Raw genomic sequence first — 26,158 nt, forward strand, 5'->3', positions numbered from 1 at the left:
GGGGTCAGGACGGCTGCGAGCCCTCGGCGGGTCCCGGGGCGGCGGGGATGCCCTCGCGCGACGGGGGGAACCCGGAGCCGGCGGGTCCGGGTGGGGGCGCGGGCTGCTCCGCCCGGGGGGATCCCGCGCGCCGCGCTGCGGCGGGGCGCGCTGGGGGAGCGGGGCGGGAGGGCCGGGGGCGTGCGGCGGAGGGGCCGGGGGCGAGCGGGGCGGCGGGGGGCGGCAGCGCGGCGCGACCCGCCGGGGAGCCTCGCAGCGATGTCTGGCAGCGCCGCCGCCGCCGCCGCCGGGGTTTTGACAGCTTGGCGGAGCGGAGTGAGCGGAGCTTTATGGTAATTGCGGTTCTCCACTGGCCTTCTGGGTAGCGAGCGAGGGGAATATCGGCGGGGCGGGGGGGCGGCTTTCCTCTCCCTGCCGGCCGGGGAGCGCGGAGTCCCCCCGGGGCGCCGCAGCTTGGCAGCGACCTGTGCCAGCCGGGGGGAGCGGGCGAGGCGAGGCGAGGGGCCGGCGGCGCGGCGGGGGGCAAATCAATTAGTCAGGGCAAGGGGGGAACGGGCGAGCGGCCGGGCGAGCTCTGCCTGGGCAGGGAAACGCAGCCAGGGGAGGGGGAAACTTGCAGAGGGAAAAAGCGGTGGCGGCGCTGCTGCTGCTGCTGCCGCCGCTGCCGCTGCTGCTGGCGGCGGCTCCCTCGGTGCAGCGCCTGCCCGGGGGGAGGGGAAGGGAGGGGAGGCGGCGGCTGGAGGAGGAGGAGGAGGAGGAGGAGGAGGGAGAGAGGGAGGGGGGATGCGAGGGGAGCGCAGCGTGCAGCAGACGGAGCCCGGTCTCCCAGCGGCAAGGTGAGGAAGAGCGGCTTTCCCGGCGGACTAAAGAGGGGAGGGGGGGGGAAGAGGAAGAAAAAGAGAGAGAGAGAGAGGAGGAGAAGAGGAGGAGGAGAATTAAATCCCCAGCCACACACACACAAAGCCGCGGCGGCCAGGGCACGGGAGACGGCGGCGCGGGCGAGATGTGGGGAGCGCCGCGCTCGCCAGCGCAGGAACTTCGCCCGGAGCAAGCCAGCAACATGGCGCTGCCAAACCAGAGCCGGCAGCCGGAATGAGCATCGCGGGCTGCCGCTCCCGCTCCCGCCGCTGAGCCCAGCCGAGCCGAGAAGCAGAGCCCTTCCCGCGGGCACCTGCCCCGTCGGCGCAGGCGGCGGCCGCGCTCCTGCCCCCCGCGCCCTGCAGCTCCCTGCCTTCCCGCACCCCTTCCCCGGCCCGCCCGCGCCGGGGCAAGCCGCGGCACACGCACCCACGGAGAGGGGGAGGGGGATCGGGAAACTTTTCTCGCCCCCACCCTCCCGACGGGGCTGCCCTTCTCGGGATAGCGGCAGGGCGAGGCGACGCTGTGGGGACCCGCGGCGCGGACCGCGCACGCCGCAGCCCCGCGGCGCGGCAGGAAGGTCAGTGCTCCGCTCCGCGAACAGCTCCCGTGCGGAAGCGCCGCCGCCGCCGCCGGGTCCCGCGGCGACGGGGCGGCCGCGGGCTTCCCCTCGCCCCGCCGCGGGGACGGCAGCGCGGCGGCGCGGCCGAAAGTTACGGCGCGGGGCAGCGGGGCGCGGGCGGGGGTGGCGGGCAGGCGGCGGCGGGGGGCAGAGGGGTCTCCCGGTGCGTCTCCGTGGCTGCGGTGGCGGAGGGGAAGTTTGGAGGCAGTTGCTTGTAAAGATGCCTGTTTGGGGCGGCAGAGAGGGGGGGAGGGGGGTCAAACTGCCGGTCGCGCCGTCGGCTCCGGTGCGCCTGTGGGGGGTGGTGGGGGTGGTGGTCCCGCCGTCTCGCACTTGGCGATCGGGAAGGCGCCGGGGCAGCGGCGGAGCGGAGCTCCCGGGGGACGGGGCGAGCGAGGAGCGGCGCTGCCGACTCGCGGAGCGGGGACGCCTCTCACGCCGGGCGGGCCGGGCTCCGCGCTCCCCGCCGAGAGCAGCGGGCGGGCCGGGGGCGGCGGGCAGGTGAGCGGCGGGGAGAGCCCGCTGCGGGCTGCCTTCCCCTCGCCGGGAGAGCCCGGGGCGCCGCTCCCCCCCTTCCCTCCGCCCCGGCGGGGCGGGCGCCGCCGCGCACGTGGGGCAGGGCGGCCCGGGGCTTTCCCGTGCGCGGAGCTGTGCTGGCGTGAGGTCCGGCGTGACACGGAAGTTTAGTCAGCCCTAAAATGTAGTTTGGAGTTGGAGAGCGAGCCGGAGGGAGGCTCGGGGCTTGCCATCAAAGGGCCGGCCGGAGGGGGACGGCCAGGCAGGGAGGCAGCGGAGGCTGCTTTGTGAAGCCGGGGCCAATTGGGGCGGCTCTGCGCAGCATATGAGGCATGCATTTGATGTTCGCGGAGCGAGTCCGGGGGCGAGGGCTGCGGAGCGTTCACGTTCCTCTTTCCTTCTCGATGTGTGTGTGTGTGTTGTGTTTTTTTTTTTTTTCTCTTTTCCCCCCCTTTCCTCCCTCCCTCGTTTCCGCGATGTCTGTCGGATCCCGGGTTTGGTGATCGCGGAGGGGGCGAGGAGGAGGCGAAGAGCACCTCCCCCTCTCCCCCGGCAAAAAAAAAAAGCCCCGACCGTAGTGAGCGGTGTAAAACTGACAAAGTGTGGGGACTGGCTTTAATGGTATCGCCTCGGAGCTCCTCGCAGCATTAATTCCCACTAATGAATCTTTTCCAGAAACTCCGTTCATTGCTTTCATCTGCTCTTTGGAGCCTGCAGCTTTTGTATTCGTATTTGTATTAAAAGGGGGGGGGGCGGGGGGAGCCCAGCCCGCACCACGTAGCCCCGTAGCAAAGCCTGGATTTTCCAAAGGTTTCTATTAACTTCCACCGCCCCCCCCTCCCCCTCTCCGCGGCCCTACGGCGGGGGGCGGCCGGGGAGAGCCGTGCCCCGCCGGGGCCGTTTGGGAACAAAGCTGGGGGACAGGGAGGGCGGGCGGTGCAGGGTCTCGGCCCCCGGGGCAGCGCCCGCACCCCCCGCCGGTGGCTCCGCCGCGCCCGGGCCGCCGCCGCCCGCGCTGCCCCCTCCCCGCCCGCGCTTCGCCCGCAGCTTTGTGCGCGCCGCTGCCCGCCGAGCCCGGCGTACCGCTTGCTCCGGCCCCGCTCTCGCCTGCTTTCCTCCCCGAGACGCTGGTGCTTGCCTATCTGTCTGGAGCCCGGTGCCGTCGCGCTTGCGACACAGCGATTCATTTCCTTTCGGTTCTGCTGTCGGAGCCGCTGGGTGTTTTTTTTCCTTTCTTTTTTTTCTTCCCGAGAGGTAGCCAGCGCAGCGCTCACCCTAATTGCTTTTAGGAGGATTAGGAGCAAATTCCCCCCCCCCCCCCCCGGGTTGCCTTCGCGCGCCGGGGTTGCAGTTTATCCCCGGTGCAGTTCTTTGAATTGCTGTCACAAATAGGTGACTCAGAGTTAATTAGGAAGTATGCACCGGATCAATGGGCTGCACAGCTCATTAGTTATTCCCCAGCCTTTTGCAGCGTTGGACCTCCGACTCCTCGCCCCGTATATACCTCCTTAATACGCAACCCGGAGGGCTGGCAGGGACCAGGGAGCACTTCGGGTGAGGGGGGCTGGGTGCGAAGGGGCGTGATGAATACGGACATTGAAGTTTCCAGGTTGGGAGGTTGCGTGTGGACGGGAGGCCGGGTCCCCTCTTGCTCCCCCCCCCAGCCCAGCCCCTCCCGCCCCGGCTATCAAACCTGCCTCCCCGCACGGGCGTGGAGGGCCCTCGCCCGCCCCGAGGTCGGAGGGACGAGCCCGGAATGTTACCAAAAACAAACAGGCACAAAAAAAAAAAAAAAGTGTGTGTGTGTTTATTGGAGCGTACGCTGAGAGAGCAGACAAAATCTCATTTGTCAGGCATGAAGGTGGGCTGTGTGGAAGGCTATAAATATACCGGGGAGGATCGTATCGCGGTCACTTTTCTGTTCTTCGCCTTTTCTAAGGTGAGTGGCGGAGGCTGAGGGACCGGGCAGGGGCTTCTCCTGGTATTGTTTGTCCGTCTGTGATAGATCGGTCTAGACAGCCGCTCAGGCTCCCTGCGAGCTCAGGAACCGGAGCCTGAAAGGGAGAGTGGGGGAGTTGGAGAGGAAAAGGTCACCGCGATATTTTTTGCCTTTTTTTCTTTTTTTTGCCTTTTTTTTTTTTTTTTTTTTTTTTTTTTGGTGGCGATGGTTGTTAACCCTTAAAGCCGAGCGGGGATCTCTGCCGGCTGCTCCGGCCTGGAAGGATGCGGGAGCAGCAGCGGTTGCAGGGATGCTGCCGGAGCCGGGGGCACAGGGCAGTGCGGCTCGGGCCCCGGCGCTGCCCCGTCCATCTAATGGCTTTGTAAGAGCTGTTTCCCACAACAGGAAAAGAGTTCACGATGTGAGCGCCAGATATTTCATTCCCAGGAGTTTCCTCTCTCTGGAAACTCCGAGGAGTGCTTGGAACCGGGATCGGCCGGCCGCGGGGCTGGGGAAGCCGCTGCAGCCCCTCGGGCTCGGGGTCGGCGGGGCCCCGGGGGGTTGAGCCCCGGTGGTGGGGTGTCCCCGGTGGTTTTCCGCCTCCCCCGGCCCCGTCATGTCCCCCCTTCCCGCGGGCTGCAGTGGAAGCCCCGCGGTGGAGGTTCGCGGCCCCGCGGGGCGAGCAAGGTTCCATGGCGCCTTCAGGTCCCATCAACTTTTCCTCCGGCAGCTCGGCGGCCTTCGCCCCACGGGGCCACGTGTGTGTTCACGGTGCGGGGCAGCCCTCGGCTCGTGTCTGTGCACGCGGAAGCCGGGCATACCTGCCTCGGGGTGTTTGGAAGCCCACGGGGGCACGCACACCTCGTGGAGCACAAGGGCAGGCGGAAAGTGGGGTCTGCGTTGGGGCTCGGGTGGGTCGAGGGTTATTTGCAGCTCCTGCCTGCGTGTGTGCTTCCTTTTGTACTGAGACGTCCTTGTTGGATGAGATGCGATCGTGGCGTGCAAGCCTGGGCGGTTCAGATTAAAAGCAGTTAAGGCTTTAGAGCGATAGATAAAAGCTGGGTTTGTTGGATTCGCCTGCAGCGCAGACCATTCCCATTCCTCTTTGTCTGAGCCCTGGTTCCGGGCGCTACAGCCTTATTGGAAATGCTCCCGAGCAGTCCGCGCAGCCAGGGCAGCAGGCAGCTCAGCGCTTATTTACACGTCACATCTAAATACATCTCTAATTAGATAGAAGCAATGCCGGAAATGGCAGATTTGTTGCATATCTAATAGAGACCAGTGCAAACAGACTCAGCAGGGTTTCCCTCTCTTCCTCCCCCCCCCCCCCCCAAAAAAAGACCAGCAAGACCAAGCTAGTAATCTGAGACCGAACAGCAATGACTTCTCCCATTTGAGTGCATTATGAACGACATTGGCGAATGTCTCTATTCTAATATTTAAAGCAATACTTAGGATGTGTGAACTGAATGCCCAAATATGGACTGGGTCTTGAAACAATACTGGTGCCTTGGCTTTATTCCTGCGCTGGTGGACAATCCAGGCTCCGTGTCACGCACTGTATCTGCCTTTACCAGGATGTGCCGAGGGCTGCAGCTTCTCAGGCAGTTCGAAATTGTCATCCCTTTTCCCTCCTCTTCCCCCACCTCACGATAACTCACTTTTTTTAAGGTTGATAAAGAAGCCAAGGTCCCCTAACAGGGATGCCAGAGGCAAGGCAGCTGAGCTCTAGGGGCTCCTGTACAGTCTGCGCAAGCAAACTTGGTGGATCTGTGCAGCTGCGAGACCACACAAAGTTGTTGACATGCTTTCGGGTCTCCGTTTGTGGAGAAAATGGACCCAGGCCACCACAGCCCAAAATAATGAGTGCTGCGCATACCAAAGTAGTCTTAGCAATCTGCGGCTGTCGTTTAAAAGGTCTCTCAACTTTGACTGGTGAGTGGCCCCTGCAAAGACGGGCAAAAGGCCTGCTGCAGCTCAGGTCGTAGCTCTCGCGGCCGCATTGCCCTGGGAGTAAATGTGGCTCGGAATAAATTCGTGTTCGGCACGGAGATGGAGCGGGCTCTGATTTCTGCGCGTCTTGACAAAGGTGCGGGCTCTTGCTAGGACTCTGCAGCGTAGTTGGGTTGCACAGGTGATATGCGATACGCTATCTTTCCCCCGAACACCGCAATAGATCACGTTTTAGTGCGGGCTTAGAAAGAGCAGCATGAAGCCGCGTTTAATACTTCCTCCTTAGGCTGGTGTCGCTGTAGAAATAATTGATGGCCAGAGCGGGCCTGCTCCCCACTTTCTGGGTTTTGCAATAACCTGAGCGCCGGAGTCGAGCCGGCTGGCTGGGGAGAGCCGGGCTAACCCCTTTTAACTACGCCGAGCAGCTCTCGCTGCCTGTGTGCGTGCGTGCAGGAGGCAGCGCGGAGGCCTGGGCTGCAGGCAGGGGGAGTTCCCCTGGCCGTGAGCAGCTCCCGTTAATCCTCGTGTCCTTTCAGGCAACGGGCTTACGGCGGTCGCTGCTGCGGAGCGACCTTTCCCTCCGACCCGACCCGCTCGGGTCCCGTGGCTGCGGTGGGCAGGGGCGTCTCTCCCGGGGGAGCGCGCCTTTCCTGGGGGTTTCTCTGGAGCGGGCAGCCAGCGCTCCTTTGAATGGCTGAGCAGACGAGGTGGGGACGAAAAGGAGGAGGCCAAGAACTCGTCGCAAACGTGGATTTAGGAAAGTTCTGCTGCTTTCCAGCAGGGAATTAATTTTTCCTTGTTTGCTGGACAGCAGTTCTTGGCTGAGCGGAGATTTTTTTCCCCCTCCTCTTCCACCGCTGGAAAAGTTAGCGAGTGAGAGCATGCTTCAGTACCTGCCTGCCTGTTTTCCTTCACTGTTGTCTGAATTATTTGGGACTCTCCCTTCGCACGCAAGCACTCTTTGCACCCCAGACCTACCTCGTGAGCTAACAGATTCGATGCCGTGTGATTAGACATGCAAGGAAGTGCGCTTGGAGAAGATCCTGACAGCATGAAATATAATTTGTGATCTGAAAGACAGTTTCCAGTATAATCTCATTATGCACCACAGACTCCCGGTGTTATTTTGTAGAAGGCGGACAATGATCAATTTACATTGACCTGGGGCTGGGCGAGCTTTTAGATGGTAATTGCCATATTGATTTGCATGCAAAAAGAAGACCTGCTAAAATTAAAGACCGGAAGCTAAATTAAACTAAATTTATTGTCTAGGTGCAAACTAAAAGACTTGTTAAAGTCTAGGGTAGACTTGGAAAGATATGAAATTCAGAGAAAAATGATTCTCATCCTGATCGCTCCGGAAAATGAATGTACATGACGGAGACCGGGGCTGCAAAGACCCCATTGTGAGCGGAGGCACACAAGCCGGGGCTGTTCCGTGTAAGCCCCGACTCTCTAAACAATCGGAGAATAAAATATCTCCTCTGTCCAATGAAAATCTCGGCCTGAATGTTGGGATTGTCGTGCTAAGGAAAACAAAGCTTTATTTGGATAAGACAATTAAAGTGGAAAGCGCAGAATCCACCAGCCACACTGGGAATGGCTCGTATAAAGAGCTGAGTGTATTCAATAGAGCGCTGGGGAAAGGGGGAGGCTCGGGGCTGCGCTCCGCGGCTGAGCCTGCACCAGGAAAGCCTGGCATTGTGCTTCCTCTGCCTGCTCCTCAGCCAGGAGGGGCAAGAGCGCTCCCAGCCAAACGCGCTGTCCTTTCCGCGGCTCCCGCTGCTCTCGAAGCAATCTCCCGTGGCCGGGACCTGCACTGGCGCAGCTCTGCGGGGGGGTCGTTCCCCGTGCACCTCCGGACGGCCTGCGGTGGGTTGCAGTACGCCAGTGCTACCAGCCTGCCCGGTCTTTCTCAGTGTGTTTTGCTTTTCATTTTCAGATGGAGTAGCTCTCGCTCTTACCCCAGGTGTTCATTTAATGCTCGGGAATACCTCACCTAGGGGCCTCAGTATTTGCATATTACAAAACATTTGGGCCTGTATCCTCAGTTATAAAAGTCAGATCTCCTCCTCCACGGGAGTATCGGAGTAGCTGGTGCCTGGCACTGTTGATAGCAGAGAGAAGTACGCCTGTACTTGCACAGGCAGCAGACCCCATGCCTAGGGGCAGCCCAGTGGCTGTCCCTGTGCTTGGCGTGGACCGGGTGCCGTGGGGCTGCCTGTCCCTCACCTGCTGCTGTGTTTTCCCCACGCTCCCCAGGAGTGGGATGGCATTGACGCTGGGGGTCTCCTGGAGGGGGTGGGAGAGCTTTAGCAGGGCTCATTTAGCCACTGCTTGAGTATGGCATTTGTGCATGGTGGCAGGTAGGGACAGAGAAGTGAAATCAAAGCTGGAGGGGCGTATTCTCATCTCTCCTTGAAATTCACAGAGAACTCGCTAATGGCACAAGAAGGGGTGGGCTGAGCTCCTGTTCTTTCTAAGTGTAAATTCCCTCCCTGAGCCAAACTTTCTCCATGTGAAAGCTCCTGCCTATGGAGAGTTCCTACAGGGATCGCTGATCCCTTTGCTCCCATGCTCTGGCGTGCTGGGTTGTGCGCTAAGCCTCTCGGGCTTGCCCACAGCAGTAGGAAGCTGAGCTGGGTGTTGGGGGAAGCCCTTCCCACAGGCTGCGGTCCCCCTGGCTCACCTTGCTCTGGCCTGGTCGTGCTCCCCACACGGTGTTTTCCTTTCTTCCCATTTCAGTAGTCAAGCACAAAGTGGATTAGCAAAGCCCTGTGCAGAATTAAGCAGCCCGGTGTGAAGTTATGCCGAGCTCCGCCTGGAGGACTCGCCTGCCTTCTCCCGGCAGACCTCCCGTGCCGTGCTTTGCCGTGCCAGGGCAGGCCAGGGCCAGCAGGCAGGGGCGGATGCTTCCTGGGGTCTCCATGCAGTGGTGGGCGAGGAGAGAAATAGCTCTGGTTAAAGTTGAGAGCAGCAGGGGAAGCCGGAACAATAGTTGTAAGCAGGACGTGATCTCCCAGGGTAAACGTTTTAATGGAAGTGTAACCTGGCATTGCACAAGAACCCAACCCAGGGCGGCTGCTGCCAGCTGGGGAGGATGCAGGGCTCGGGGAGATGCGTGGGAGGCCGTGCCGTGCCGCGCCAGGGGCGCCCACGGCGGAGCTGTGTGTGCGGAGCCGGGGGCGGCTGCGGCGCGGCCTGCCCTGAGCAGGCGGCTGAAGGTTGTCTTATTTTAGCTACAGAAATATCTCTCTCGATCCGTTACTGCGAGATCTCGTTTGCAATAAACTGTATTGGCTCTCCTCTTTATACAAATTGCTGGTATGAAAGAAAACCCAGCCTATATGCATGGAGGCAGGCATGAGCTAGTGAGATCAGGTTTCCTACTGAGCTCCCGGAGGAGAAGTCAGCATTTGATTGAAGCTACACTTGGTTCTTGGTTCCCAGGGGACAGCAGCCCTGAAACACGAGAGCCCTCCCTCTTTTTTTCCCCCCTTCTCTCTCTTCTTCCTCTAAAAGCCTTTGTGCTGAAAGAGCCTCAGTAGGCATGAATCGCCGGTTTCTCACAAGAGTGTGTTGCAGCCTTTGCTGACATTGTTTTGTTAGCAGTGGTTTTTACCAGGCCAGCAGATTTCTAGCTACGTATAGGCAATGAATAGTTGATGATACTGACCTGCGAGTACGTACTGGCATCATTTGTCGGTGAATCCGATTCGGAAGTCGATTGGAGACGTATCACGTTGGTGCGAAGCACCTTACCTGCCTGGGGAGCGCTGCCCTTTGGCAGGGGTCAGGCCAAGATGGAGATGTGCTTCCAATAAAATCAGCTATTTCCCCTCACTGGTGCCGGCTCCCGAACTGCATATAAGCACCTAGAAAGTGCGCTTCCAGCTCCCGTGGCCTCTTCAAAAGTTCACGCGATACACAAATTTCAGAGAAAGTTGCCGCGTCGTGGTTTCCCTTAGAGACGCACAGTTTGGGTAACGCTAGGAGTCAAACTGGGCAAGGAAAGATTTCCTCGAGTTGATTTATTTTTCCCTTGCTTCCGTTCGGTAAATTCCACCTCTCCTCTAACTTTGCCGCTGATGCAACAATGAGTAAGGGCGGCGGAGGAGGTACAGGGATTGACAGTCAAATTCCAGCTGTGCCCAACAAAAGGCCCGCTGAGAGTGTGCCGCGCACTCCTTTGCTGCCAGGTGGTTGTATCGCCAGTGAAGCTGGACTCGTGTTTTAGGTTATTGCGGTGTTTCTTTTTTTCCTGACGAGGGAAAGGGCCGAAGCTGGAAACGCGTCTCTGCCGGCCGGCTGCGCGGCGGGGCCGGGGCGGCCGCGGGCTGCGAGCGGCGGGGTCATCGCCCGGGGCAAGGCCGGCGGGGGCGGCGGAGGGGCCCCTCGGCGGGAGGTTCGCTGCGATAACAGGTCGGGCGCTGCTGCCGCCGGCCCGGTGCGAGGCGGCAGAGCAGGGGGTGCGGGGGCGGGGAGCCCGGCCTTCCCCGGGCAGGGCTGCTCGGGGGCGCGCCGCGGGGGCGAGCTCGCCGGGTGCCGCTGCGCAGCTGCCGGCGCGGCTTTCCCCGCTGCTCCGGGGCTGCCCCTCGCCCTTCCCAAAAGCCAAACCGAGAGCGGAGCTCGACTTCTGAGAAGGCTTTTCGTCGGGCCGGAGTGCGGGGTGGAAACCCCTCCTCGCTGCGGGGGACAGCCCCGCAGCGCTCGGGACCCCGCCGGCATCGGACTGGCGGAGCACACACCCCCCCCCCCCGCCCCGCAGAAGCCCCCCGGAGCAGCGAGGCTCCGCCTGACCGGCCGCCGGGAACAAGCACGTTTCTGGCCCCGGGGCGGGGGAGGTGGGTAGAGGGTGTTCCTTGTTTCGAGTAAACCAGCTGCAGTAGTTGATGGTAAAGCAACGAAGGCAGACACAATGCTGCTGTTGTTGGTTTGATCTCTAACTGGGGATTGTTAGTCTGGATTTAACTGTGTGGCGAGGGGGGAAGGCGAAGGCTGTTTACAGCCAGTGCAAATAATGTGACAGCTGTTGGAGCGCGAAGAGCCCGCGCCTCGCCGGCAACTCGCACACAAAAGCTCTCGCTGCGGCCGGAGCAGCGCCGGGGCCGCCCCGCCGCTCCCGGAGGCACCGCCCGCCGCTGCGGGGCCCGGCGGGGCGCCCCGGGGCTCGGCGGGCATCCCGGGCGGCGGCGGCGGCGGCGGGGCGCCGAGCCCTGCTCCCCGTGCCGCCGGCGGCGCCGCTTGAGCACACGCCGCTGGGCGGGGAGAAGCCGCCCCCGCTGCTCCCCTCCTCCGCTTGATTTACAAGCGCAGGGAGGCTGCGGGAGGAGCGGCCGGCTCCGCGCCCGACCCCGGCCGGCTCCGGCGCTGGGAAATCCCTCCCGCCGGTGGAAGCGGCGGCGGGTTTGCGCTGGCCTCGCTGACTTTGCGGGAGCGGCGGGCGAGGCGTCCCGGGAGCCCCGCGGGAGGAGAGGGCAGCCCCGCTCGGAGCCGCTGCCGGCCTCGGGCAGGGCACGGTGCGGTGGCCGGCTGTGCGCGTTTGGTCCCCGAGCAGGCGTTGGCGGAGGAGAAGTTGTAATCTGTGAGATGGCAGCCCGCAGCCCCCGATAGCCTGGATGTGCAGGCACCCCTGAAGCAGGTCCTCGGTGAAAACCTCCTCCTGCGGAACTAGCCCGGGCGGCTATTTTCTCCTCAAAGCCCTCTGCATCTAAGCCCCTCGGTTCACCTTTTGAGCGTAGGATGTAAAATGCTGCCTCTTCTTGAAGTTTGCTCCAGTACCCAAAGTGATGTCCCGGCCCTTTCAGAAGAGCCTCTGGAAAGTCGAGGGAACTTGGAGAACTGGGTTCCGGCCTATATTTGTACCTGACATAGTTCTCCTACCTACGAGAATCGCTATGTTTTATATAGTAAGTGACCTCCACGTACTATTGTCTTTTTGACGAGGCGGCTCTGGGGTGGAAAGCAGGTAGCAAGGGGAGATGCTTATTTCCTCCCCCACCCCCCTTTTTGTAATTTCGGTCGATGGGTTGCCTTTATCTATTTCTCTCCAGTCAATCTATTTTTTTTTTTCTCTTTTGGCCTTGACTGTCCCCTTGGTCCTTTATGGATTAGGCTGTGCTATTAGTGGCGAAAGAGCGCCAGTAGTCATTCAACAATTTTAGCATCAATTCCTATAACCTGGTGTTTAATATGACATGTGCCATTTTTCTGCAAGAATACTGCTTGCGAAACTAGTTTCGCCTTGGAGCAAAGGCGGAAAGATAAACAAGCCGGCATAGCCAAAACACTGGCAATCTCTGCCTCTTTCCAAATCTTTTAAAGTCACGGAGTAATATTTTCAGGATTATGCTGCTGCCTCTGAGGAGGGAATGTCGCTGGCGTTAAAAAAAAAAAAAAGGAAAGAAAAAAAGCTAATGCAAATTAGAGAAAAATAATTTTCTTTCAGCGATATGCAATGTATTAGTCACTTGTTATCATGCTTAGAGGCAGACCTCATTTGCGCGTCTGCCAACTCGTTCACATCTGCTCAGAGCTGTTCAGGGCATTTTAACCTTGGCGGTGTCGTGTCGTAGTCCCACGGATCAAGAACGAGTAATTAAAGCTCTAAGCAGCAGCAGCAAAAAAATTCATAGCCGCCCATCTGCATCGCAGTTGATTCGCTGCTTTGTTTCGGTGCGGAGCGCCGGGATGGGAAGGCAGGGCCGGCGGCGGCCTCCACCGGCAACTTTATTTCCTTTATTTCCTTTTTCTTCCTTCCTTTTTTTTTTTTTTAATTTTTTCCCGGAAAAGCCGAGCGTTGTTGTTGTGTTTCCTTTTTTTTCCCGGTGTTGTCCGCACGCCGGGGCGGCTGTGCGGGCTGTGCGCGCCCGGGACGTGCGTTTCTTCGGAATGTCTGGAGAAGGGGATGCGAGGCTGGGACACAGAGTTGCGGGGACGGTTATCGAGGTGCTTGTAACGCTGTTTTCGTAACCGAGGGCTCGCCAGCGCTTTCCAGAAGTGCTCGGGAAAGCGTTTCCCATCAAGGAGAAACGTTAAGCGCCGTAAACCCGACATAAACTTTGGGGCGAGGCTAATTTTTATGCATTGTTTAGCACAAACCGAGCTGTTTGTTTGTTTGTTGTTGGGAGGAGGAGGACCGGGGAGGGGGGAAAGGGGGCGGAGGAAAAAGCCCCAACTTCCCAAGCACTTTTTCTTACGTGCGGCCGCCGAAGGTCCCCGTGCCCCGGGGCCGGCCCCGGCCCCGGCCCCGGCCCCGGCGCGGCTGGGCAGACAAAGCCCTGCGGGGAGCGGGAGGCTCTCGGGCCGGCCGCGCTAGGTAAAACGAGAGACGGAGGCACCCAAGTTTAATATTTCGCTGTTGTGCGCCGGCCATTTGCTGCAGGAGGCGCGGAGCCGCCGTCCCCCGGCGGGGCTGCCGCGGGGCGGGGGGGAGTTGGGGGGAGCGGAGGGAGCCGCTCCCCATCCATCAGCCCCTCGAAGCTGTTGCTCCGTAAATGAGGGAACCACAGGCCCTGTCAGCCGCAATTATGCAAAATGAAGTCGTCCGTGATCAATATCTCCCAACGTCCCCGACGGATGCGTGGGGGGGCCGCCCCCGCCCGGCGTGCCGCGGAGGCTCCGCGCTGGGGTGGCCGGAGGGAAACCAAGGGCGTACGTCCCATTAATCACTCCACCCCCCGGGGGGTGCGGCGGGGGCTGGCGGAAGGAAACGGGGGCCGTGCTCCGGTATTTCTGCAAGGATAACGTTGCGGAAGTGAGCGCAGGCTTTCGCCCAACTCTCTGTCGCAGGAGCCCTGGGACTTCTGTATTAAATGTGGGGGGGTCCCCGTGTCCCCCCCCCACCCCCCCCGCAAGTTTCCCAAGCTATCAGAGGGGAGGGGGCACGGCGGGGCTCGGCGGAGCCCGGTGAATGGCGAGCCCGTGGCGCTGCGCTCGCCCAGCCTCCTGCGGCCGAACAATGGGGGACGGGCGGGGGGAAGGGGCTGGCTTGGTGGTATTTTCCCCCCCCCCCCCTTTTTTTTTCCCTCCCCTCTCTCTTTTCTTTCTGTCCCCCTCCTGAAAAGCAAAAGCCATACGGAATAAAGGCAACAATGAAGGGCTCCCGGGATGCCGAGTGCGCGGCGGGTTAATGGGGTGGGGGCGCGCAGGCCTGCGCTCTCCCTTCCCCACGCCGGGAATGCGGCCTTAAATTACCTGAAATGCACATTTCTGCGCGGCCCGCGGTGCGTGGGTGTGCGTGCATGCGTGTGTGTGTGTGTGTGTCCGTCCCTCTCCCGCTGCTGCCGCTGCTCCTCCTTCGCAGCCCGGGCTCGGCTGCTGCCTGTTGTCTCTGGCAGCAGCAGCGGAAACCTCGCTCCCGTGCATGTGTGTGTGTGCGCGAGTGTCTGTGTGTGGGTGAGTGTGTGTGTGTCTCTAAAATGGCGCGGACGGCCTGGGTAGAGAGATGCCGCGGCGGGTGGGCGAGGGAGGGAGGCCGGGCTCTCTCCAGGGGGCCCCGTCTGCGCGGGGGCCCGGGGGTTTCTGCCGCAGAGACGGTTTGCGGCTCCCTCCACCACCGCCTCCTCCGGCAGCCTTGTTCACGGCACGGCCGGAGCGGCGGCAGGCTGAACCGCCGGGCTGCCCGGCGCGGCGTGCAGGGGAGGAAACCCCCGGCCCCCCCGGAGAGAGCAGCCTGCCCTCCCGCCCGCCGCCGCGGCGTGCGCTGGGGGACGGCGGCATCGCCCGCCACGGGGGGGTCGAGGCGGGGGGGGGCGGGCGCCGTAGCGGCGGTGCGGGGCTGCCGGTGCGGCGGACGGGGTCGGTGTTTCCCCCGAATCCCCGGGAAATCCTTCATGCAGCGATGCCTCAAAGTTGGGTACCAGCCGCCTCGCCTCCCTCGGTGTGCGTGTGGGAGCCTTTGCAACCCCTCTATCGCACCCTCGATGCGTTTTAAACGGGGGGGGGGGGGGGAATGGGAGCGAGGGCCCCTGCCCTGCAGATGTCCCGTAACCTTCAGGTGTGGGCATCGCCGTGTGCCGGGGCAGCCTTGCTCCCCCCCGGGTCGCCCCAAGGAGGCGTGTGTCTGGGGGCCCGGGGCTTCCCCCGGGGCTCCGCGGCAGGCAGTGCCGTGCGGGCTCCGGGGAAAGGCGGCCAGGGTTATTTGAAGGATCGCCAGCCATTTTAACTTTCCCTTATTGGCCTCCTCCCCCGCCCCCTTCCCCAGTTCCTAGGCTTATCATTAATTGAAAACTTTTTTTTCCCCTTTTTGGCTGCCGCCGGCGCGGAGAGCGATGCAATGATTCGCCTCGCAGCATATGGGAAAGGGGGAAAGCGCCGCTGCCGCTGCGGCGCAGCGACTGTCTGTGCCGGGGCCAAGGCGTGACAGACGGCGCGGGGGGGCGCGGGGGCCGGGGCCGCCTCTCCCTCGGGCCGCCTGTGCCGGGGGGGCCGCCCCCGCCGGAGCCCCGCTGCGGGCGAAGGAGGCGGGGGGGGGACACTCCGCCGGGCCGGAGCCAGGCGCAGCGCGGCGGCCAGCCCGGGGCGGCGGTGCCCGGCGGCGGGGTGGATACCCCGGCGGCGCTGGTGCTGGTGCTGGCTGGGCGGCCCCGGCTCCCCTCGAACGGCTCCGCCGTGCCGTGTTTACACGGCAGAAAGTCCCGGTCGCCGTCCGACACGTGACGGTGTGGGAGCCGGGGGGACGGGGACGGGGACGGGGACGGGGAGGGGGCGGCTGGCAGGAGCCTTAAAATAGACGCCGACCCCCTTTGCGTTGCCTGCACGCTGCCTAAACCGAAATGCACTACTGTCGTGCATGACTCAAGATGTATTTTAAATCGGTTTAGCGATCTCGCTGGCGCACTGTGCTTAGCTTTATGGTTAAATGAAATGCCACACGTCCCGGGTAAAGGTCAAACTTCTTCTCTAATCCGCGGATCCGTGCGGCGGCTACTTAGTCTGCAGCTTCCTCCTCTGGTTTACAAAACGTGTCGCTAGCGGTGATGCCGTGTGGAGATTGCAAAAAATAACTCACGGTATTTTTTTCTTTTTTTTTAGAAAAAGCGCAGCCACCCCTGTTCTTTAAACACTTGTCTAATATTAGAGCGCTGGCTGCTGCCAGAGCTTTATACGGCGCATTGTAAGCGGTGCAGCAACACAGTGTCTTTAGTCTCTTTTCTAGCCGTGACACAGGGTCGCTGTTTTTGTAACTCGTAAATATGTACGTCGGAGGTACAAGATAAACGAGGTACCTACACACATTCATAAGCAGCTGCCCGTATTTAAGCTTATAAATACCGTATGAGCGCTGCCCTTTAAATCAAACTCCAGATGAACGGGTTGAGGGCTAATCGAAGTAGATCGCTACGAGTCCCCGATTGCTTTTCACTGCTCTCGCAGGGATTTTCACAAATCTAGAAATGATCCTTTCAGTGGCCTGGAACCGGGCGGTGGCGGGGCGGGGGTGGGGTGGGGGATCAGAGCCGGGTAATTTATGGCATCGTTTATTAATTTCCGAAAGGCCGGGTTGTTTGCTAAAGCGCCTGCCGCTCCGTCGGTGCCACCCGCGCTCGCAGACTTTTTTTCCTTCACCCCGCGCAGCCCTCCCCGCCGGCTGCCGTTGCGCTGCCGCTGCTGGCTCTGTGGCTTGTGCAGTGGAAACTGGCGGGCTGCCAGGCGGAGCTCGGAGGTGGAAAAGAGTAAAGGCGCCAAAAGGGAACTCGTGCGCCGCTGCAATTCTCCTCCCGCCCCGCTTCCTGGCTCGCTGCAGCCGCCGGCCCCGCCGGGCTTCCTCCATCCCCCTCCTCCTCGCCGAGACTTTCACCTGGCACACTCGCCGCCGGGCATCCCGGGGCTGGGAGCGGGGGCTTTTCGCCGAGAGGAGGCTGCCCCGGCCCGGGCGGCGCTCCCCTCCACCCCTCTTTGCCCCAGAGGCACGGAGAAGCGGCGTCTTCCTCCTCCTCCTTCCCCCCCCCCTTCCCGCGGGCATCGGGTTTTTCTCGTTTCCACGCCAGGAGCGTGTTAACAAAACTTTGCTGCTGCTGGCGTCAATGGCTGCCAAAAGTCTGTTGACGTTGCGAGGGAGACCCAAACGTTTCCCTTTTTAATCAGCTGCCCAAACAGCGCGGTGTGTGTCTCTGCCTGCCTCTGCGGCGCGGGGCCGGCGGGGCGCGGGGCGCTGGCTGTTCCCGGCTCGGCACGGCTCGGCTCGGCGCGGCGCGGCGCGGCACGGCACGGCACGCCGGGGCCCCGCTCGGCAGCACGCCGGGAGGCAGGTTTGTGCTTGCAGGCGCTTTTCACAACTGGTTTCGCACGGCGGCATCGCTGCGGAACCGCGTGTGCGTTGCGCGTCTCGCTCCCTCCCCCCCCGCCTCCCTCCCTCCCTCCTCCGTGCATCACCGTCTATATTTAGCTGCAAATGGCTTTATCGGCCAGACACCTCCCGGAGGAAATGCCGTGCGCTCTCCGGCGGCCGAGCCCCGCTCCGCGCCCCGCCGCGTAGCGCAGCGGGGGCGGCGGGAGGGGCCGCGGCACCCTGGGGCGGGCTGACAGCGGCGGGGAGCGCGGGGGGGGCCCGCGGTGGCCCGGCGGGTGGCGGGCGGGGAGGAGGAGGGAGGGAGGGAGGGAGGGAGAGACAGACAGACAGACGTGTCTTCGGTTTCCTCCGTGCGCTGGGGCGCTCAGCCCGCCGTCGGGGTTGCATAACGGGGTGGGCTGCGCCCACCCCCGTGAAAGCTGAGTATAAACAGGAGCGGTGCCCCCCACACCCGCGTCCCCGCAGCGCTGAGGGCTTGCGGGAGCTGCCGGCGTTTGGCCGAGCCGCTGGAGTCCCCTGCGAGCCGCCGGCCCCGACGGGCGGCCGTTTGCGGGGGGGAGAGAGAGGAGGAGGAGGAGGAGGAGGGAAGGAAGGAAGGAAGGAAGGGGCGTGCGAAGAGTTAAAAGTCTGCTGCTTGTTGCGATGAAATTATGGCTGGCAGTGGCGCCGCTGCTCGTTCAGCAGACCTCCACTTTTAAACAGTTCACAAGAAGTTCATCAGGGCGGCGATTATAACTGCACACACGCGTGCACCGGGGGCGGCGAGCGCCAAGGGGCGGCTTTTGGGGAGGGGGCTGGCAGCTGGCAGCCGTCGGGGCGCGGGCTCCTACCCGCCTGGGTGGGCCCTGGGACATCCCGCCACCTCCGTTGCCCTGCCGGGCTTTGCCCTGCTCCAGCGCTGGTGGGACGTGGGGCCTCCAGATCACCCGCTGCGGCTGGGGAAGCTCTCGGCCCCCCGTGCAACTTCAGCGTTTTGCTATCTGCACATGTCAGGGGATTGACGGGCTCTATTTCAGGCACCGCGCCTTATCTTAATGATACACTTCCACCGAGGAAACCAGGCGGGTGCAGGCCGTCCCTCCGAGGAGCGGCGTGGGTTGGCCTCGCGTGTCCCCGAAGGACACCGGGGCGCAGGGAAGCGGGGCCGTGTGCCGCCGAGGCCCGTCTCCTCCGAGCTGGCGTCCGTCCCTCACGGGTGAGACAGCGCACGGGGCGGCTACTAACCTTATGTAAAACCCTAAATCACTCTCTCCATGCTGCTGCTGCCTCTATTGAAAACATTACGAGCGGCGCATCTGGAAACCAGTAAATCTGTCCAGAAACCGTCTTTCCAGTGAAATAACTCCCTTTGAATGATAGCGCGGTATCTAATCTCTGTGGATTTTTGTTTCCTCGCAGCGATTTTTGCGGACTTCATTAGGGAAAGCTAACCGTTCTGGAGAGAGGAGGGTCAACATGCCGTTTCATTAATATACATTTGTTCCAGACGTGGAGTTTTGCACAAAAGGCCTCTCTGAGGGGAGAAGAAAGTGTTGGGGAACAAGGCTTTCCTGCCGGTTCAGTTCTTAAACCTCTCTGAACGCGTGTGAAGTATTGTGTTAAAGGCCCAATCTGGGCTTCTTCCCCATTAAATGCCATAGTGATCATTTGCATATTTTGTAGCCTGACAAAGGAAATGAGTTTGCTGGGGAAGCATGGATGCTTTGGGAGACGTTAGGCATTAAACTCCCAGTGGTCAATCGCCCGTTACTGGCTTGCGTGTGCGCGTAAAAGGAGTATCGTGCCTCCCGCTTAAAGGCTTCTATTTTTGTGAGAGAGGAAGAGCTGAGGGATATCCTGTGCATTAAAGGCTCCCCCTACTTATTAACCCAGCATTTAGCACAGGATGCAGGCTGAGGCTCAGTCAAAAGAAACGAATCAACCTCCGAAGAGCAATTAAAATCTTGCACTGGAATAAATCATGCGCCGCGATAATCCTGTTAATAAAACGCAGCTTGTCCTGACACTTCGCTCATGCAGCAAACTAGAATTTAATGCGAGCGGAGGTGGCGTTAGGCAACGTAGAGGGGAGGAAAAGCCTTTCCCTCTCCGCCGCTGGACGAGAAAATGCGGTTACCTTTCACCTGCCTCTCTGGCTGCACACAGCGCCGATCCTCTTGGACTGCTAATACTTCTCCAGCGAGCCCGCTAATGATTTATTTCCCTGGAGTGAGCAGGCATCATTGAATTACTGAAAGCACTCGCAGCAGCAGCAGCAGCGGCAGCGGCAGCGGCAGCAGCTCCGATGCAGAAGCCACCAGGGCTTGGTGCTTAATCAAATCAAGGGGTGGGGAGCTCGCCAACCCACTTACTATTTTTAACCCCTTTCTCCAAGTTAGTCATGTGCAGACGCTAAAGGGAAGGTTTTTATTTAGATCCCTTCTGTAGCAGCGTCTCTTCAGTTTTAAGTCCTCGCGTGAAAGCTTTATCAGCAATCAGTGTAGCTAATGCACATGGTATGTGGCTGTTCTTGCGATGCACTCCTGCTCCTGTGCATTCCCAGTGCAGGGCTTTTGTGAGCGCCTTTGGGTAGTTTCGCGTGTTCCCCCAGCCCGTGGGGTCTCCCTCCGTGGTTCAGCCCATATGAGATGAAGGTTTGGGGACTGGTGTATACTTGGCCGGCTGAGTCATTTCTTGTTCAAATGAAATGCAGTGGAGAAACTTTTATTTGTCGATAGCCTGGAATGATTCTTAATTTTCTGGATGTGCGCTGGGGAAAAGATCTATCTCCTCTGACCTATAAATGCCCTCAATTTGCTCCTTTATTGCAGGGTATCTCCCTTAGCGGTTAACGTAGGCAGCTCGCTCCCCGCACCAATCCTGCATTCATTATTAATTACCCGGAGGGAGGCTGGCTGCTCCGCCGCGATGTTTGCACTTCCTCCTAGACAAATCTGCTCAACTTTTTTTCCTTTTCTTCTTCTTCTTTTTTTTTTTTAAATAGAATATAAAACCTTGAAGAAAAGCGTCGATTTTTAAGAAGACGTCATGCTTTCTGCAACTCCCCTGTATGGCAACGTTCATAGCTGGATGAGCAATGAAAGGGTCCGCATGTGTGGAATTAATGAAGACAGGTAAATATTTAAGCTTCTGGCAAGTTAAGCCACACTGTAATTCTGCAGCGTGAGGTCTCGGAGTTTGCTCGCTTCCCTAATGCCAGAGTAGATAGCTGCCGTCTTGCATCGAGATCAGCCCAGCTTGGAGCGGGGAGTAGGGGGGGAGAAACAAGACGTGCCTGGGAGCGGTGGAGCAGCCACTGATTTACTATTTAACAGGCAACCTGGGTCAGTGAAGTGGGGACACCTTTTAAAGAGATTACTCCCCAAAGCAGCTTTTAAACATGCTTTTACAATTAATTTATTATTTCATATTTGTGAAGGGGAATTAAACCAAATAGTGCACGTGTTCTTGCGGGGACTCTGTATGCAGAGGGGCTCCTGCCTGCAACTTAGTGTTCCCTGCCTTTGGACCAACAGCTTGTCCTGTGAAATAGGAACAGCGGCTTTTCCGTCTCCCGCAAGTGAATTTCTCTTCCTTGCCACCTCTTTTCCTGCTGAATATAATTCATTAAATTATTAAAATTACAGTCTCTAATAATTTTCAATGGAGTGATGCAGGCACTGGCTGGTGTCCTCTTCCCTTAAACCCCAGCTTTTTAAAAAGCAAAATGACACTGAACAGAAGCTGCAGGTACACCTGTGGTTCTCTGTGCTAATTTTGTGTGGTTTTAGTGGGTTTTTTTTGTCTTTTCTTTGAGCCCGTGTTCTCACCTTTGTGTGAAAAGCCTTCCAGAAGCTGCGGAAAGTTTTTGGTCTTTGCAGGGAAAAACTCTTTGCAAACATAAACTGGAGGAAAATGGCCAAACCTCTCACTCTGCCTTCGCACTCTCTCCCCCCGCTTTCCTCTCAGTTATTTAGGCGTAATATTTTTACGTACTACTTGCAGGAGAGGTGAATCTTTTAAAAATTAATAAACAATTACATTAAAATCGCATTTCTGCTTTAAGGTGATGATGTGCCTTTAAGCACCTTGATTGAAAGGAGTTCTTTTGGGTAATGCTGAAACTTTCCTTCTGCTGCATGTCAGCGATTTTTATCCTTGGGATTTGAAATTTGGCACTAAGGTATATTCCTTATTGGTGCTTTCTGTGATAACAAGTCCCAGTGCTGCAACACTGGTATGGCACAGATGTGCAGCTCCTTCTCTAGCATGGAACAGCTGACGTTCGTATGATATTAGTGTGTGTGTTGTAATTTTCTCCTCAGCAGTGTTTATGCATGGTACATGAACAGGGTATGTTTAAAATAGTGTATTCTTTCCTTGGAAAAAAAAAGGGCAAGGGGCAGAATAGAAAACCTTGAGATGGATCACTTGCGTTGGAAGAGGCTGCTCTGAGATGTGCTCGGTGTGTTCCTGCTGTCAAAACCCTTTAAACCTGTTTTCAAACGGTCATTGCTTTCTAAAGTAGTCGCTGTGCGTGTGTACGAAGGAGGATAAATACAGTATCATATGGGACTTTTCTAGGGGAATCAAAATATGGAGGTGATATAATCTTGTACTGATCCGAGATGCAAGGATGTTTTCAAATAGTAAGCTTCTGTTTCTTAATAGGAAAATTCCCGTTAACGATGGCGATGCACCGAAAAGCAGACTGGAGTTGAGGGAAGAAAATCACCTGAATCACAGTGTGGTAAGAAGTTAATAGCTTCATGCTGCAGCTGAATCCGTGCCTGTCCTCCCCACCCTGTCTCCCACCTCCGGGTGTTATTACATGATCCATTTGGAGAAATTATTAAAATACCTTTCTGTTGCAGCTCTAGCTGGGCTTGGGCACATATGAGTTGTTTCTGTGAAACAGTGAAATAGGACTTCGTTTATTTATCTCGTTAATCTCTTGACACTGACTTCGTGGTGTGTGTTGTTGTATGGCATCATATTCTTACTTTTGCTGTTATGCATAATGTCACACAGCATACTGGCATGTGTAACAAGAATAGTTCATGTAAGCATTAAATACATCAATGTTTCAGCAAAGTTGATGGTTTTCTCCTGTGAGCATACGCATGGAGCGGCGAGTGGGGAAGAAATTCGATGGCAGATCTTTCTTCGTGCTGCATCGTCAGACGCCTCGCCCTGTGAATCGTGTGGCGGTGGCGAGCCCTGGAGCAGAGCTGCGGCGGAGGGAGAGGTCCTGGAGGAGGACGAGGAGGAGGAGGAGAGGCTCTCCATCCTTCCCTTCCCGCTCTCTGTGCCCCAGCCCACATCCTCTTGCTCTGGCAGGGCTGTGGCTGAGGAGCTGGTTGCCGCAGGGGAGCGATGCCGCCGAGCATCATCTCTGGGCCTCTTCTGGCTGCTTGGGCTGTGGGTCCTCACGCCTTTGTTTCTAGCTGATGAGTTTTGGATGCGGAGAGATTTGTATTGATGTCTGTGGTGATATATATTGCTCTGTAGGTTGCTGTTCTCCCATTCTCCAGCCCGATCAGGCTGTGTACGTTTTCACGACTAACAGTGTGTTTGCATTGGTATTGTTTCTCTTCCAAATGCTGACATGTTTGTAGCTTGAGTGGTAGTCATTGTAGCAAAATGTGAAAGTAACGTACTTTTTGTTCTGTAAAGGTGGATGCGACTACAGCACATCGCATTGACAGTCTCGCAGCTCTGAGTATGGACAGGTCTGGACTCATGCGAGAAGGACTCAGAGTCCCCAGTAGTATTGTCTATTCCAGCTTGTGCGGACTCGGCTCGGAAAAATCACGAGATGCTACGAGTTCGATACCTGGGCTTGGATTTACTCCTGAAAGAAATCCAGAGATACAGTTTAAATCTAATCCCCCTGAAGCGGTAGAAAACGCAGCTGTCTCTGGAAAAGCCCCAAATGGCTTCAGCGCTATATACAAAACGCCACCTGGAATACAAAAAAACTCTGTCCCGACGGGGGAAACGCTGGGTTTGGACCGAGCTGCGGGTGACAAGCAGAGTCCCCTCGGTGTCAATGGTGCTAGCTACCTAAGGCTCCCCTGGGTAAACCCCTATATGGAGGGCGCGACGCCCACCATATACCCTTTCCTTGACTCACCAAATAAGTATTCGTTGAACATGTACAAGGCATTGCTACCTCAGCAGTCCACCTACAGCTTACCGCAGCACCTGGCTTACTCGCCTGTATGTACGAACGGTGAACGTTTTTTATACCTGCCTCCCTCCCACTATGTTGCCCCTCACATCCCTTCGTCGCTGGCGTCACCCATGAGGCTCTCGACTGCTTCAGCTTCACCGGCAATCCCGCCTTTGGTGCACTGTCCGGATAAGAGCTTGTCGTGGAAGATGGGTGTCAGCCCTGGCACCCCCGTCGACGCGCATGCCTACCCCCACATCCAGAGCAGCAAGCAGCCCCGGGTCCCTGCCGCCAAGCCGGCCCCCACCAACATGCCGGCAGACCCTGCGCTCCTGCTGCCACACTCGCCCCGGCCATCCCCCCGCCTCCCCCTGCCCGCCCAGGTGGGGGATGCCTATGCCGATTTCCACAAACACTTTCCCAGGATCACCACCTCTCCCTCCTCTGCCGTTACCCTCCCAAAGCCCTACGTGAACGTCGGCGGTGAATTTCCACCCTCCCGCCTCTCCAACGGGAAGCTTCCCAAAGGCAGCGACGCTGGGGAGGCTCCCCCGCCGTCTGCCCCCCACGCGAGGAAAGCTGGCCACGACCGGAAAGATGGCAGGTCCCCCCCACTCCTGGAAAAGCAGACCCCGACCAAAGACCTCACCGACAAACCACTGGACTTGTCGGCAAAAGTCGTCGACGCAGAAACCGCTGGCAAGTCAGACCACGGTAAGAAGATGACGCCGACGGTGCTGGTGCACGGCAGAGCAGGAGGGGGGACGCACTTGCCCACCAGCGACATAGTTCAGAAAGAAACCATTTCTCCCGGGAACGGCTGCCCCATCTACAGGCCTGAAATTATTAGCACGGCGCCCTCCTCCTGGATTGTTCCCGGTCCCAGCCCCGGCGAGGAGAGCGGGAAGAGCGTCCAGCTGAAAAACAAGGCGCTGGACTGGGTGATCCCGCAGCAGCGGAGCTCCTCTTGCCCCAGGATGGGCGGCACGGAGGCGGTCGTCGGCAGCGTTTCGGGTACAGTGTCGGCGGGGGGGCGGCCAGCGTCGGCATCACCAGCTCCCAACGCCAACGTGGATTGCGCCAAGACAGCCAGGAGCTCTGCGGAGAGCACCGCCTCGGTCATACAGCACGTTGGCCAGCCCGTCGCCACCCCTGCAAAACACAGCAATAAGGTGGCCAAATCCTGCAGCCAGGAAGCCAACTTCAAGGCAAGCGAGACCGCCCTGGCCTCCAGCCCCATCTTCCTGCCACCCAACGAGGCGTTTCGCTCCCCGCCTCTGCCCTACCCCAGAAGTTACCTCCCGTACCCGGTGCCGGAGGGGATAGCCATCAGCCCTCTCTCCCTCCACGGGAAAGGACACGTGTATCCACACCCTGTCTTGCTGCCCAATGGCAGCCTCTACCCTGGCCACCTGGCTCCCAAACCTGGCCTCCCCTACAGCCTGCCGGCAGGGCGGGGGGAGTTCATGACCTACCAGGACGCGCTGGGGATGGGGATGGTGCACCCCATGCTGCTGCAGCATTCGGCTTTGGAGATCAATAAGGAGGAGAAGGCAGAAAGGAGGTCGCGGTCTCACGAGAGGGTCCGCTACGAGGACCCGGCTCTGCGGGGCCGGTTGCCGGAGCTCCTGGAGAGCAGCGGGAAGATGCATTTCGAAGTACCCAGCGACAAGAGCGTGAAATTGCATCAGAGCTCTGGCCATGGTAAAAGCTCGGCCAAAAGCGACAAACACCTCTTCCCGGATCTTCTGCGAGATGAGCAAGAGGCTAAAAGTGAAGCAAACGTAACGAAAGCCGGCTTTGCTACAGAAAGCAGTAATCAGGCTAATGACCCTACAAAGCACAAGGTAGAGCAGGCGTCGCAGCACAGAGATTTTATTGTAATGAGAGAGGAGTTTGGAAGAAATAATGATCTTCATGAAACCTATAATTTCAAGCAAGCCCAGAGTTCATCGGTGTTCGGCTTAAGGAAAGAAGATTTATCTGTGAGCCAGCCTAAAGAGAGAGTGACGGTCCAGCCTTCACCCGCTTTCTTGGAAAGCGCTCACGAGAGCGATGCTCCGGCTCTGGCTTTTGGCAAGGTGCAGGAGGACGTGAAGCCATTCTGCATGGGGACCGCACCACCGAGCATCGACGCCAACCAGACCTATGCCAAAGATGGAGCCGACGACACGGAGTCTGCTGATGGCAAAATATTGAAACCCAAGCCGTCTAAGTTGGCCAAGAGGATCGCAAACTCTGCTGGTTACGTAGGTGATCGATTCAAGTGTGTGACGACCGAACTGTACGCGGACTCCAGCCAGCTCAGCCGGGAGCAGCGGGCGTTGCAGGTGAGTCCGCGCGGTCCAACGACCGCCGCGCTTTTTGTCGTTATTTCTCTGTTGCAAGTCGCAGTCAAGTATTAAAGTTGAGAGAAGCAACGCAGGTGGGGAAATCAGAAGTTTTTTTGTTAGGGCGTACTTGCCAGAAACGGTTTTAAATAGCAAAGTAAGTTTGTTAATGAGAGCGAGGCGATGTAAAGAATAGTATGTATGGCTTTTACGTATGTACGCGCTAGTAAGCTTTAAAGGGCTTTTACTAAGATCGGATAGAAATGTTAATGTACGTATGAAATGTTTGTGCAGTTACGGAGGGGAGTCGGACAGGCGTGCATGTTACCTTGGCGCTAGCAATGGCTGTAATTTCTCTGCTGGCCTGTAGTGCCAGCTAGCAAAGCGTACCCAGAAGTTGTGATTAGTATGCCAAACGTGCCGTTTGATGGAGAGGAGTCGCAGCCATGTATTAGCGGGTCTCAGGCAACGTTTGCGCCAAGCGAACGCGTAG

At 58.8% G+C, this 26,158-nt stretch overlaps 2 protein-coding genes across 11 annotated transcripts in view; one reads left to right on the forward strand and one right to left on the reverse strand.

Moving 5' to 3' along the window:
• BCOR (BCL6 corepressor) overlaps window positions 1-26,158 on the forward strand; it is an 82,752-nt gene that overhangs the window by 23,190 nt on the left and 33,404 nt on the right. For 7 of the 10 annotated variants that reach the window (XM_072848135.1, XM_072848157.1, XM_072848180.1 and 4 more), the window contains exons 2-4: window positions 20,165-20,294; window positions 21,832-21,910; window positions 22,837-25,665. In XM_072848135.1, the coding sequence (XP_072704236.1) occupies window positions 20,209-20,294; window positions 21,832-21,910; window positions 22,837-25,665 (2,994 nt within the window). In that variant the 5' untranslated portion in view covers window positions 20,165-20,208. Of the gene's footprint in view, window positions 1-787; window positions 837-867; window positions 1,439-10,086; window positions 10,126-20,164; window positions 20,295-21,831; window positions 21,911-22,836; window positions 25,666-26,158 lie in introns of those variants that run through there. The other 3 variants (XM_072848136.1, XM_072848142.1, XM_072848150.1) reach the window with 3 other exon arrangements.
• LOC140648244 (uncharacterized) lies at window positions 3,808-11,760 on the reverse strand. Its single transcript, XM_072853992.1, has 4 exons — window positions 11,754-11,760; window positions 11,564-11,703; window positions 9,565-10,830; window positions 3,808-4,050 (listed from the first exon to the last, which is right to left on the reverse strand). Exons 1-3 carry the CDS (start codon window positions 11,758-11,760, stop codon window positions 9,853-9,855), a joined length of 1,125 nt encoding a protein of 374 aa, XP_072710093.1. The 3' UTR covers window positions 3,808-4,050; window positions 9,565-9,852.

The sequence above is a fragment of the Ciconia boyciana genome, chromosome 1 (genome assembly GCF_034638445.1).
Source record: "Ciconia boyciana chromosome 1, ASM3463844v1, whole genome shotgun sequence".
Lineage (NCBI taxonomy): Eukaryota > Metazoa > Chordata > Aves > Ciconiiformes > Ciconiidae > Ciconia > Ciconia boyciana.